The sequence below is a fragment of the Lissotriton helveticus genome, chromosome 1_1 (genome assembly GCF_964261635.1).
Source record: "Lissotriton helveticus chromosome 1_1, aLisHel1.1, whole genome shotgun sequence".
NCBI classification, from domain to species: Eukaryota; Metazoa; Chordata; class Amphibia; order Caudata; family Salamandridae; genus Lissotriton; species Lissotriton helveticus.
This window is the reverse complement of record NC_136057.1, coordinates 725,418,830-725,433,832: the sequence shown is the minus strand read 5'-3', so window position 1 is coordinate 725,433,832 and position 15,003 is coordinate 725,418,830. Positions and strand designations below refer to the sequence as shown.

General features: G+C 41.8%; 1 protein-coding gene across 2 annotated transcripts in view; it reads left to right on the top strand.

Moving 5' to 3' along the window:
• The window catches only part of ZDHHC17 (zDHHC palmitoyltransferase 17), a 528,357-nt gene that overhangs the window by 109,842 nt on the left and 403,512 nt on the right, over positions 1–15,003 (top strand). For both annotated transcript variants that reach the window (XM_078674258.1, XM_078674257.1), the window contains exon 5: positions 5,106–5,250. In XM_078674258.1, the coding sequence (XP_078530384.1) occupies positions 5,106–5,250 (145 nt within the window). The remainder of the gene's footprint in view (positions 1–5,105; positions 5,251–15,003) is intronic.

Here is a 15,003-nt window from a genome sequence, read left to right as displayed (position 1 = left end):
GTGGCCTTGGCTTGTATTCAAGTTTGGAGTCATCGTTCCGGAGTCACTCTCAGTAGGCATACGCGGACGAACATTTTAGTCACATGATTCTGCTTGCTTCTGTCATACTCGAGAGGCCCAAAGGCGCACTAATAATAAAGTCAGAAAGACAGGTGTTATTTTCCAGAATAAATGATTTCACTGTATACCACCTTTTTCTATTCTAACCCCATTTACTTATTGATACTTTCCCCGCGTTCGCATTAGTTAAATAACTTGTTTTAGTTTCCTGCAAAGAAGATGCCAAGCATGGGAGTTCAAAGCAGCCATCTTGTTAGCAACTACGCAAGCAATTACATCCAAGCGAAAGTACGTCATACTACGTAGATGCAGTAGATGCATGCGTACTAAAGATTTTCAGTTAGCGGCCATTTTAGAACCTCACTCGAGATACCAGTTAGTTAAACACATAGGCTAGCTTCTTCTTCCTTAGTGTAGTCTGTTGGGCATATTAATTTACACAATACAAGGTTAATACGGGGTTAAGAGTTACATGAGAGCAAGTCTTTTTTATGAGTCCTTGCTCCATCAGATCCAGAAGGATTATGGTTCTCATTTTGAAATTAAGAGGTTCCTGCTAGTTGACACTGTTCAGTTAATCCTAGAGTGTGGTAGAGCCAGTTGCTATTCTCACTTGTTCAGCATGCTTTCCAGTAAATTTGATTTAAGAAGTATTTTTGGATAAGCTGTTGTACATACCTCAAGTTTGTGTGGAGGGCCAGATTACCCAGGACAAAGCTCACTTTTTTGTTCTTTACTAAAGATCTGTCCACAGGCATGCATTTAGCTTTTCTGAATTTCCAGAGCATGTTCCTGTTAATGGGTTAGGGTAGCTTTCTAGTACCACAATACATTTGTTCCATGAATGCTATCCTCTGGATTTAAGATTGGAACTCAGTTAATTGGTGGGGGGCACTGTTTGTATGTAAGAAATTAACATGTTACTTAGTCCTAACTACGTTCTCACCTTTTCCTTGTTGTTTAGTGATAATTTTCAAGAAATTTAAGAGGGGTAGAAATAACGGGGAGGTAACAATAACCATTGGTAGCAACTCTGCTCCACTTAGTCAGAAGTAATTAACTACTTTTACAATGCTCCCTCACGCAGGATGTGCTTGCCTCCGGGCATTAAACTCGCTCAGATGTGGGAAGCGTGCGCGTCAAAGGTGCGCCTAAGGCAAGCCAGTCTGCCCCCGATTGGCACCAGGGAAGCTGTCTGTTTGATCACGGGCAAACTTTGTTTGACTTATACGAGGCAGGCCTTCATGACCCTCTTGCCCAAGGAAAGGTGCAATGGTGATAGATTAGCAATCCTGGATGGGGGAGGAAATTAATGAGATGATCAGGAAATCCCAGGTGGACTGTCTGTTCATCACCATAACCTGGGGCAAGGATGAATCTGGCCTAGATTTTTGCTATTGCAACACCACCAGGCTATGGGGTGGCGAGAGCTGACGGAAGCGCAAGGGGGGGGGTGCCATTATTTTCAGAGAACTGCTGAGCTGCTTACTAGAGAATATCAACACTGCTGTTGAAGGTTGTGTGGTGGGGCACTTTAAAATAAATTAGCACTGCTGACTTATCGTCCGCCGCATCCCAAATAGGAATTAATTTTTAACTGCCACCAAGTTCTTGAGCCTGTTATTGTTAGCGATAACCTCATTATTGTGGGAAATGTCAATCTTTACCTGGAGGAAGAGGGGGACCAACGTACTAGGGCTTTCCTGGATCTCATGCGCAGTTTCAGCTTGACTCAGCGGGTCATGTTCTTGACTCATAAAGCTGGTCATGCATTAGACAGGATCTTTTCCAAACTAAAAACCCTGATAATGGGTGAGTGTCTGCCATTATCCTGGTCTAATCACAGTATGGTTTAATTTACAGTTTATAAGGCACACATGAGGGAAAGCTCCCATAGCACCATGAAAAGCATCAGGAACTGGGGGAAACTGGAGGTGGGGGAGCTCACTAACTCACTTGAAAAGCCTAAAGACAAGGTTCTGCGAGGTCCAGGTGCACCCTCAATGAACTTCAATGAATAGGTCAGGTCCGCCGTGGAAGTGGTGGTGCCTCTGACAAGTGTTGGCCCAAAGGGTAGGAAGAAACAATCGGCCCTGAGGTTTTCTAAGGAGCTCCGAAGGCAATGTAGAAGGCAAGAGCGGAAATAAAGATTGGCTCCAGAGACTAGCAGAGAAAATTACACTGAAGGAGCTCACTTTCAAATACAAAAGTGAGATTAAAATAACTCATTCTGCATATTTCTCCCTTAGGTTAAGATCGGCCATCAATATCCTAAGAGAACATTTTAATACTGCACGCATTCTGATGTCCCCTCCCACGTAGCAGGGGGTGGAAAGCTCCCAAGTCTTCTGCAAAAAAAAGTAGCAGTATTCTTCAAGGATAAGTTCATGAAGATTGATGCTGATTTTTCCACTTATCACCAATAGCCCTGTAGATTCTGGGATATTGCTGCCTCTCTGTGAGGAAGGTGAAGCTCCTGAGCCTTCTAACCTCAGTTGTTTAGCCAGGTTCTCCCTGCTCCTAATATTAACATCTTGTTAGGTGGCACCACCTTGGGTTCTCCTGATGACCGCTGTCCCCCCAGGGTCCTGTGGTTGGTTCCGGACCCTATGGCTAAGGCCTTGAAGATTTACTGGGATGTCCTGGGCTTGGGTGTATCTTTAAGGCTGGAAGGAGTCTGTTGTCGTTCCTTTAAAGAAAAAGCCAGAAGAGACTATAAGTAATCTGAAAAACCTGCACCCTATTTCCTTATTGCGTACTAAGATATTGGGAGAAGCATTTAAACCAGGAACTAGATAAGTACCTATTAGTTCAAGAACTCCTGGACCCCTCTCAGAATGGGTTCAGGAGGAATCATAGTACTGAATCGATGCTTAGATCTACCTCTGATATTATTCGGAGGCAGGTATATCAGGGAGGCACAGCAATCCTGGTTCTGCTAGACTTGTCAGCAGCTTTCAACACCGTATCTCCAGTGTTGTTGGTGCAGAGGCTGCGACAGGTGGGGCTGAAAGATGTGGCCCTCAAACTGTTGAAATCTTTCCTATGGAACAGAACAATCAGTCACCTGCGGAGACTTCAGAGCAGCACCCTTTCAGCTTCCCTGTGGGATTCCCCTAGAGTCATCATAAAGCTCCATTTTGTTAAACTTGTTTGTCTCCCCTCTAGCAGACGTTGTATGTTCTTTTGGTTTCTAGGTATCTTCCAATGCGGACGATACCCAGATCATCGTGTCCATCTCTGATGACTGGGATGAGGTGGCGGACAGGTTTAGGGCTTGTATGTGGTAGATCAGCAGATGGATGAGGGAAGAACTGTCTCCAAATGTGTTGGGAAAAACTGAGATCTTTGTGTTTGGAGCGGACACCTCCATCAGTTCATCGTTTTACTTATTCTGTGTCAAACCAGGGAGGCGAATAGCAGATTAGATCCTTTATACTTTACTCACTTTCTTAACATAAAGGCTTAGTTCCAAAAGCTTAGCCTATAACCACATTAACCAAAACATTGCAGGCTGCTACTGAAAACTCCACTTGGTCTCATGGTAAAAGTTTGGCTTTGCTTTTGTTCAAAGAGGCCATTCCCCTCCTCTTGTCTTTGAATCACACGTTAACATGCTATATTATTAGCATCCTGGTTGATGCTGAAAGATATATGTTTGTCAGTCCGTTCTGAAATGTCTATTTCCAGGATAAAATGGCAAAATCTATGCATGCTGAGCTAGAAAGTGTTCAAAGTTTAACACAGTATAACACTTTAGAGTAGTAAAACACCATTGAAGTTCACAAACACAACGTTTAGGTGTTACCTGCCTGGTGTGCTTTTTTTCAGATTTGGGGCGATTACTTGTTCGAAGAGTAATTAAATTGTTTAGGAGCTTATAATTGTGCAGCAGTTATACAAAACAGATTGAGCTTCAGTTTAAATATACTTTGGTGCCATTTTAACATTATTTGGCCATATAGTCAGAACCTTCAGTTTGAACCGACCGTGATATTAAAAGATTTGCCGTTTCGGTTGTTCTGGCATTCATGTGAGCGGCGACCTTTTGGATGCCAAAGCGTATGCATCTCTTTAAAGAATGTTTGTATTTCAAGCAAATTTCTTTCGTAACATTATTCTCAGACATTTGTTTAACTCTGTACTCCAGTGTCCCTAACTCTCTTTTTTCTAGGCTTCAAACATATATGATAAAATAGGATTTTCTTAATGTGACCATCAAGATTTCTGAGGTTTTATTCAGACCATAGAGCGGATTCTTAAATTTTGCCCTTGGCTTTCTATGGGAAAACGTATCGGCAAATAACATTTAAGGGAGTACACAGCATACTGTATTTTCTTCTAGATTTCTTAAATTATACTTCATTGTGAAATTCATCACTCAACAATCTCTTTGCTTGAGCCCCCTGCTGCCTTCCAGTTTTGTTTTTTAGTTTTCAGGTTGTACAGCAAATTGGCAATGAAGCAAGTGGAGCATAAGGATGAGAAGTAATTCACCTATTGAGTGCCCTTCTTTTCTCTTACCACCCATCTTTTCATTTACTTAACAAATTACATCTAAGTAACACATTAACTCTTTTGCTGTGGGCTCAGTATGGAGAGGAGTAGTAAGCCACTACAGGGATGTCTTGAGTTGGTGTGGGAGCGTAGCCGACGTGACTGGTATCTGTCGTCTTTGATGGAACTGAATGCTGGTTTGGCTGACCTTGCTGTGCGGTCTTCATCTGACTCTCTCCTGCACTGTTTTGCCCACTTGTGTGTTCTGTTTTGCTTCGTCTTGCTTCCCTTGTGTTGGCCTGCACCCTTTTGCATTATTTGCGCCTCTCCCCTGTGTTGTCCTAGATGATGCCCGCCCACTGCACGCAACTCTCATTTAGTGCCCATAAAATGTTCCCGGAATTTAACGCCCTTACTGTACCACTGCCTGCTACTCTGCATGTCATGCATTTTTCACTAGGTATCCCAGCTGATTTCTAGAGCCCTCTCCTTTTCCATTCTCGTTGTGTTTATGATGTGCAAAGTTAATAGTATATATTTTTTTCCAGACAAGGCCACCTATCCATGGTTGTACAGCTCATGAAGTGTGGTGCAGATCCGTCTCTGATTGATGGCGAAGGATGCAGCTGTATTCACCTTGCAGCTCAGTTTGGGCATACCTCTATTGTTGCCTACCTCATAGCAAAGGGGCAGGTAAGGGCACTCTAAGTGAAATCATTTAAAATAGGTGGCGTACCTTATGTTAATGGAACATTTACTTTTAATGACTAATTTCTTCTGTAATGCAATGTATGCCTATGATGGAAATGTTTTCGTGATCTTATTTCCGGCAGTCCGAGAATAAATATACATTTATTTATTTTTTAGTTAAATCATTTTTGTTGATATAAAAAGAAAGTACCAGAGTAATACTTAGCATAAGTTGAGGAATTAGCATTATAATATGTATACAGATATAGCAATAGTAATAAATACGCTTAACTGAATGCCAAAAAGACAGAAGTAAAAATAACCTTATGCATTAAGAAGAATAAAAAGGGATTAAAGGTACTTATTAAAACAAGTAATAGGATTAGATATATATATATTTTTTAATAAGATTGTGAAAGGAAAAAAGAAAAGAAAGAAGGAGTAAGAGTGGTAAAAAGTAATTTGTGTAAAGAAGGGTGTGAGGATAAGAAAGAAGTAAAAGGGAGCCATAGTAAATCTGATTTAATTTTCTGAGATGGCGTTAGCGCAGAGACAGTAGAAATTCTATGTTCATTACAAATAAGATTCCACCATGTTAATGTACATATTTTAAGAATTATCTTTCCAGCAAGTTAAAATTATAAGAAAAAGAAATAGGCAATAGAAAAGGGGAATGAATGGAAAGGATAGAGATTAGTGAGAGGGAATGAAAAAGGAGTAAGGAAGATAGAAAAAAGAAGAGACAGATCAAGAACAAGAAGCCTTACTGAAGGAAAAAGATGATGAGGAGTGAGACAGGCATGTCAGCAACAGCAGAGGAAAAAAAGACCATGTTAAACGAAGAACATTCCAACCAATACAAGATGGCGACGATTCTCCTGGTGTGTAACCTTACCAGTCCTATGTTTATTCCAATCACTGGGTGTATGAAAATGGGAGTATCAGGTGCAAACTTTACCGTGACCAAGCCTTACGGCGAAACGCGTCGGCTTTTGTAACCATTAGTTGCTAATAAACTAACTTTGAAGCATCTCGGAGTGTCCCGACCCTTTCTGAACCCAGGAGGTTGGCAGGAAACGTATTGAGATATATATATATAATAGGACAAAATAAATAAAAAACAAAAAAATAAAATAGGACAAAATACGACTACCTTGAAAGACCCTTCAGGAAAAGACTTCATAATCAAAATAACTTGTGAATCGACATTTGTAGTATACATGTTGAGATGTCACTGCGGAAAAGAATATATAGGCAGCACAAAATGCCCTTTAAAGAAAAGGATATTGGAACACATCCGGGCAATACAAAATGATGACAATACATATGCCATGGCAAAACACATCAAACAACATAAAGGAAAAACGTGGCAGGACATAAAATATCTGGGACTGGCAACAATTCCTAAACAAGAACGTGGGGGTGACAGACTACAAAAGTTGAGAAGACTGGAGTCTAATCTTATAATCAAGTTTAAAACGATATATCCAAAAGGGCTGAATGCAGATGAAGAAATGCATGTTCATTTGTAAATAACTGAGAAATGACATAACAAGGACTAAATTATATATGGCATGTTTTGATCGCAGAATGAACCGCTGAGGTTGTTTGATGTACCTAGGTAACAAAATAGAGGGCCTGTGATAGATATATACAATACATTTGAACTGGACAAAATGTGGGGTAAAGGGCACTCAGCCCTAGTAACAACCATATCTATTAAAGGACACCCATAAAATAGTTGCGCTTAACTAATAGCACAATTGATAATTCTTGAGAAAAGCAAATAAGTAATAAATATCCTACTAAAGGATAAAACGTATTCAGGGGGTGTCTGTTTTTTAGAACTCTCCCCACATTAATGTCCAGTTTTAAATGAATTATAAAACGTAAATACGTAAATCATTGAAACTAATTCACAAAGAAACTACAAGGCCCCTAATGCATCACCACTGAAAGGAAAGGGTGAAAGTATAAAATGTGGAAATTGAAAAAGGACTAATTGTAGAACACTGCCGTGACCAAGAACGTTTGTTCGAAACGCGTAGGAGTTTTGCAAGAGACCTGTGAGAATAACTCATAATTTACTGCCAAGAAGTGTGCCGCGTGACCTTTCTTGTTTTTGATATATATATATATATATACATACATACATACATACATACACATATATATACATATATATATATATATACATACATATGTATGTATGTATGTATGTATGTATGTATGTATGTATATATATATATATATATATATATATATATATATATATATATATATATATATATATATATATATATATATATATATATATATATATACATATATATATATATATACATACATACATACATACATACATACATACATACATACATACATACACTCCATAGGTGTCCCGGTGATGGTTTGCAGAAACATCTTTGATTTGGCCGGGTCTTCAAATTAGCAGGAGGCACCTTTGTGGGTGATTTTGCAGAGACAGGGATGTAATATAGCCCGCCGTAGAGGGCTATACCGGCTATTAAAGGCCCCTCCGAGCCGAAGGCCTTTAATAGCCGGTATAGCCCAGCTACGAAGGGCTATAAGGCTATTAGAACATTCTGCCACTAGAGGGTAGAATGTTCTAATAAAAAAAAAAAAACCTTATGGGAGCGTGAGGGGATTGGAATCCCCTCAGGCTCCTTGAAGCCTTTGTCCACAGCCAGAGCTGTGAACAAAGAAACATTGGAATGTTGGAGCTCCAGGCTTATACCAGCCATTATAAGCCCGGAGCACTCCATTGTTTTCAGTGGAGCTCCCAACATTCCAATGTTCTAATATGCCATAGCGGATGTTCAGAGATCTCATTTGAGGACGTGGTGCCAAAAATACCTTAGGTCTAGCGTTGGTTGCATTAGAAGGTTCTGAGAAATAAAGATGTTGTGACCAGACTAAACAAAACAAGGTTTCTCTCTGGCACTCTTCAGTACTTGCATTAGATCCGTGAATTCTAAGAAGATCATTATTATACCAAGCGGTTTGTTAGAGTGAGGTTGAGGACGACCAAGACGATGTGCTATTTGGATGTTTAAAGGAGCAGAAGACTGAAGACTTAAGAGTTCAGGTCAAAATTTCGTCAAGAAGGAAAGGAGGTCAGGGCCTTCAATATTCTCCAGTAAACCATAAATACGTAGGTTGTTCCTTCTGTTAAAATTTTCGAGATGCTTGGTATGAAGCTTAAGTTTTTGCATTGCTTGTTCCAGCAGAGGAATTTTAGGCGTCCAGTCTTGGATATGGCCCACACGCTGTTCTAACTCGGTGAATTTGCCTTCCATGTTGATCCATCTATCCTCAATTAACTGCATTTTCTCGTTGGTGGCACTCATAAATGGTTTGAGAGCACATAGTTTATCCAGAATTGAATCCAGGACCGGGTTTGAAGATGACTGAATCAGAGATGGAGGGTCGTTCTTGACTCTTTTTGGCTTGGTGCCAGAAGAGGATCTCCTGGAGTGGTTAAGCGAATCGCTGGACATTTTACTGATGCGTGTTTGACGACGAGGAGGATTTTTAATAGGAGAGAGACTGCCCGTAAAAGTATAAGAGAGAATTTGTGAGATACCACCTCACCACAGCTGTGAATACACGCACTACACCTCAGGAACAGGCACAAAGAGAAATAGAGGCAACTTTGATTCCACTGCTATTTGTGCTATGGATGTGTAGTAGATTTATGTAAAGACATATGAAGGTTACAAAAACACAGCTTTAAATCCTTTGCTCTGTGGGCACCAAATGAACACAAGCTCCAATAGTGGATGTATTAGTCCAGCAAATTGGTTCCTTATGTCATGTCAGCATTGGAAGATCCCTAAGACCAAGTGGTGTTGAAGGTTTTTATTGAAAATCATAGAGGAAAATCCACATGATACTGGTTTGAAACAAAACCATGGCAGGAGTCATGAATACATGGGGGATAATGAAAATAGTGAGAAGTGAAGAAAAACTCACCCAAATATCACCATTCAAACGAGGGACATGAGGCGAAAATGGCGCCGCTCGCAAAGACTTCGTTGTGGTGTAGAATGCCGAAAAACGGGGAAATTGATACTCCCGTCAGCTCAGAAGCATGTCAGAACAATATTCTTTATAAGACCCACTTTGAAGGCACTGAGCATGATCTCAATGCGGTTAAAAAACCATTCCGTTGCTCTGTGAAAAGACTGAGTTCAGCAAGCCGCCGCCATCTTATCTGAATGCGTAAACCACACCCCTCCCTGCATATACATTTAAAGTGGTCCTCAATAGCAGTAACCTAGTTTAAAGGATGTGGGGGTTTTCAAGGGTGGGATTTGTACCTGGTAAGCATTTCGATTTGTACTGACAATTATGGGGTAAATGAGGAAGATATAGCTGCCAAGGTTTTAGAGTGCCAAGTGTGACATTTTCCTAACTTCAGTATAATTATGAGTGACATTTCAAAAACTATGAGTAACACTTAATCGCGAGCAAAATCAAGCAATGAATACAAGGGAAATGCAAAAATATCAGAAATTACACCCCTTTGAGCAACGGGAAGCTCTAACTTAACTGCTGCACAACATAAAAATGATTGTTAAACCGCTTTCATTTATCAAACTTGCAGAAAATAGATAAAGCAGTGTGGAAACGTTCATAATTTAATTATAATCAGCTGATTGAGTACCAGACTCACTCGACTGGCGTTACATGAGCAGCACGGCTGCATTGGAAAGCTGCGAATGGGAGGCTCTCATTTAGATCACAGCTAGGCAAGCTTCTGATTTGTAAAGGTCTGTGCCACTTCGAACTGTGCAGTGGTCAGTCACTGTTATAAATGCCAATAGACCAGCCTGCTCTCCATGCCACTGGAGTCAAGCTAACCTGGCTGAAGACGGCTGATAGGCAGAAACCGGTCCTAGGATGCTTGATTCTGGTCCAGGGAAGACATGGCTTGGCAGTTCGGGCTGGACTGTTCCCATGAGCCACAGGGTCAAGGCTGATTTGCATATAGCCATGTCTGAACTGGGGTGGTGTGGTGAGCAAAAAACGATGGATTTAGGCCCAGATATCTGCACTGGGGTGAATGTATGACATTGTTCTGCATTCTGTCCATCAACTTTTGTTTTTCACAATAGACCAGCCTGAGGCAGGAGACGACACATCATGACCATAAACATTTGCATCTTCACTTGGTCCACTCTGATCTACCTCTAAAACTGTGCCAAATACTTAGTTGCATTCCTTCGAGTAATCTCCTTGCACAGATATGTTAACTCATATCTCTTGTATTGATCTACATGCTCAAACTCCAGGCATCCCTTAATTATTTCCTTTAATTCTACTTTCAATTTGGGAATGTCCAATTGTCGGTCTTTTCTGGCATCGAATTCCTTTGGGGGCTCTGTGACTTCTTTCTTCTTTTCTCTAGTAACCTCCTCAAACCATGTTGGTAAATATCCACCCTCATTAACACTTAAGTAACTAGAAGCTAATGAAGTTGTAAAGACTAAAGTCCCTCCTCTTTTTACTAGAGCCTGCAAAGTTTGTGGGGGTCTCCACAAAACTAGCTGTGAATTTTGAGTTGTCAGTATATTTCCAACAACTGATGTCACTAAGATATCTGGCCTTTTCTCAATCTGGGGTGGTATGCTTGCAATTTGAACATTCCCATTTAGAACTAAAGCTGGTAGTTGTCTCACAATTGGTGGAGCAATTTATAAAACTTGTAAAGATCATTCAATTGGAAGTTGATCAGGGACCACAGTAGAAGTAGCTATGGTCTGACTATCACTTGACGCTCCTTGGTCAGAAAAAACAGCAGGTGGTGGGGGTCGGGAAGACAACTTCTCTCAAATCTGTGTCTAACTCCTCTCCCTCTTGTCTAGTATTAACCTTACTCTTTTTTGCGCCTTCTAATGTAAGAACCAGATATAGCCTGGCTTCTTCAATAATGCCCCTCCTCCATGTACGCTGTTCTTCATCCCATCGAGCTTTTGCATAATTCTGCATTGGTCTTCCTGTTCTTCTCTGATATTTCTCTATTTCCCTTTATCTTACAACTCTTTCCCAAGCATTAAAAGCCTCATACTGCATGGACCGAGGAGGTGGCTTCATCTTGTACAATTTTTCCTTCAAATCATCTAGGATTCCGGTTTTAAATGTCCCATACCTAGGAGAATTCAAAGCACCCGCTATTTCCTGTAATCCTACTCCATTGTCGAAGCCAAAGACATGAACTGAAACCATGTCATAATGTATGCCAGAGTACCCTCAAGAGGTGCCTCCTCACCTCTGCATACAGGAATAGTTATATCCCCTCTTACCAATTATTTAAAATCCTTAAAACATTTCACGATGACAGTTTAATTTTCGAAATTTCACGTTAAACCAGATGCTTTGATTCTGTCCCATACATGTCAAATTTTATTTCCCCCATCAAACGTCCACTATCAATTTTATGTGACTCCTTAACAAATCGAAAGTCTGCACTCAAATGCACAATGCCCAATCACAGCGCGGCACTGAAAATCTACTAGCCAATGGCAGAGCAAAAGCACACAAACCGTCCAATTCCAGTGCGAAGCACTGACTTCCAATCTCACTCCATGCAGTAGTCACCCTCCTATATAATATTCTTTGCATTCACACACCACTTTCAAATAACTTCCTTAAACATCTTCTTCTTTTCTCTGCTAAAGGAAATTAAGCATTACTACGACTCAAGATTTTTTTACAACCGCAGTGACTTCTCGACTAGCAGGAAACACAAAAATCAATGTAACTTCACCAGTTGCACCGTAAGGTTCCACTAACATTAACTAAGAATAATCAATCACAACGGCTTGTTGTATGTAATGTTACAATTCAAGTGATGGTACCTCACACTCCACATCTAAAAGAATCTTTCGAATTCAACAAGCCTGAAACTCAACTTCTTCGACAACTTCTCGATGCCTCGATCACTCACTCACTCATTCACTCACACAACACTAAAGAAAGACACTCACAACCACAGCATTTCCAACCTATTAATTCACCTTCAAAACTGCAACCGCCAAACTAACCACCTTCAAATTCGCTCTGCCACAGCATCGGGATCTGGGCACTGGAAAGTGAAACCGTGGATTATTATAGCTTGGGTACTATTTTTAATGCTCCATTTAGGGTGAACCCCATATCCTCTGCTATCAAAAATGTGTTTGCTCCCAAGGAATGGCAAAAATAGGATATTAAACCAAACATCCCAACTTACAGCTTGGACCCTCGAAATCCAGACGGTGCTTGACAGGTCGAATGGACCTTTTGCCACTGTGTTGCGAATGGAGCTAGGACATAAGTACTGGTCAAATATATCACTAACTGTCAGGTTCTATAGTTTTCCAGTCAATGACGAGAAGTTGTAGATGTTTCCAAAACCTTTATGTTCGAAGCACGTGGGCTGCTGAATTCATATCTTTGCATAGATCGTCGCCTAGTGTTGGGTCCGGATGATTGCACTTTGTTGTCTTGGAAGAGTCTTCGAAGTATCACGAGATAGGTGACTCCTCCCTTGGACCATAGTGCGCATGGGCATCAACTCCATCCTTAGATTGTGTTTTTCCGCCATTGGGTTCGGATGTTATTTTCTACACTCCAGCTCGGAATCGAAACTAACTACTCCCTAAGGCCAAAAGGCCTTCGAACTCGACGGTATTGTTTTCGCTCGGTACCCCTCGACTCCATCCAGATTTTCATCTTGATCCGGTCGTCGACACGGGCAGTTGGGCTTTATCGACGCCACGTGCGATTTCCGTCGATGGAAAGGAGTCCTTTTAAAAGGTGCCCACAATGCCACTCAAAGTTCCCACATACTGACAAACACACAGTATGCAACAAGTGTTTGTCACCTGAACACAAAGAAGAGGATTGCCCGGCGTGTGCCCAATTTCGATCCAAGAAAACTATCCGGAATCGACGGGCTGCCAGGCGAGAGATGCAGAAGTCGGCACTGGAACCGGAGAATATCTTCGAGGACGACCAAGAGCTTCCCGAAGCTGCCGACTCCGATCTCGAGATCGTCACCGTTGAGGACCAATCGGACTCCGATGACCAGATCACGCCGGGCAAAAAACTGTGAGTACCCAGCCCCCCACTCCACTCAGCCCAACAAAGAAGGCTCCGGTCGAAGCATCGAATGTCTAAGCCAAGATTGAGACATTCCTTCGGAGACCCCACCTCTCGGCCTGGCTCTGAAGCACAAACAAACGCCTTCAGGTAGCCCAGGCCCGAAGAGAGTCATCGAGCCAAAAAGAGTTCTCCAGCCAAAGGTCATCGAACCAAAAAAACTGGTAGACCCGAAGGGCGCACAACCAAAAGAGGTGGCCCGACCGAAGATCATCGACCCAAAAAGTAAGGTCGTCGATCCAAACGGTGTTCAGCCTAAGAAAGCTGTCGACGCCGAAAGACCATCGGCACCGAAACCCTCGGCACCGAAGAGTCATGCCGCAAAAACACTCTGCACCAAAAGGCTTGGCACCAAATACAATCGTCGAGCCCAAAAAGCCATCGGAACCGAAGACATCGGAACCGAAGAAAATCGTACAACCGAATAAGGTCGTCGATCCAACTGATACAGACAAACCTAAAAAGGCTGCGGAACACACAAAAAAGACAATCACCCCAAAGAAACACCAGGCTTCGGACAAAAAACGTACCGAACCAAAAGCCCCGGTCAATCCAAAACAAGTTGCCGAGCCTAAAAAGGCCGCCGATCCAAAGAAAGACTCTAAAGCCAAGGAACGCGTCGAACCAAGAAAGGTTGTAGAACCTAAATCAGCTGTCGAGCCCAAAGGAGCTACGACACCAAAAAGCAACGAGCCACAGACTCCAAAAAAGGTTCATAAACCTAAACCCTCGACGCCAAAGCCACAGACTGTCGAGGAAGAACTACTCCACCCACATCCAGTGTCCGAAGAGCAAGCTAAATTATATATCGATCCAGATACAGGCACGTCATAGTCTACCACCGAAAGAAGAGGCCTTTACCACAAGTCACTTCTTCTCCAGTTCCTCGAAAAAAAAAAGACTTTGGCACATCGCCCTCTAGGCCTTTCACTCCTCCTCCTTTTCTGCCTGATATGCCTTTCGTTCCTTACTCTCCCACACACTCTGATCACAATGAGGGAGAGGACGTGGGGGAAGATCCTCAATACAATTATGATGACACTGGGGATCCTGATCAACAAGATAACACATGGGTTGACCAAGATGATGACGAGCAACAGCCCATCCCAGATACTACCCCATACACAACAAAACCGTCACCTACAGACAACACAATCATGTTTAATCAGCTTATAGATAGGGCAGCTAAATATCACAAGGTAGATCTGCACACTGACCCTATAGAGGAAGATTTCTTGTTCGACACCTTCCCCACTTCTGAGAAAAATGTCAAAACTCTTCCAATGCTTAAAGGGGTCCTCAAGAACGCGCAAGATATCTTTAAAGATCCTGCTAGGGCACGAGTGCTCAACCAAGAACAGAGAAAAAATATAATGCAGCACCAGCAGACCCTACTTATATAAAACAACAGTTGCCTTTAGATTCTTTAGTCGTTGCAAACGCTCGTAAACGAGCCAATTCGCAAACAACAGAAGATGCTCCCCCTCCTGATAAAGAAGCTAAAATTTTAGAAGCATCAGGAAAGAGTAGCTTCACAAGCTGCTAATTCTTGGAGAATCGCTAATACACAAGCTCTATTAGCGAGAT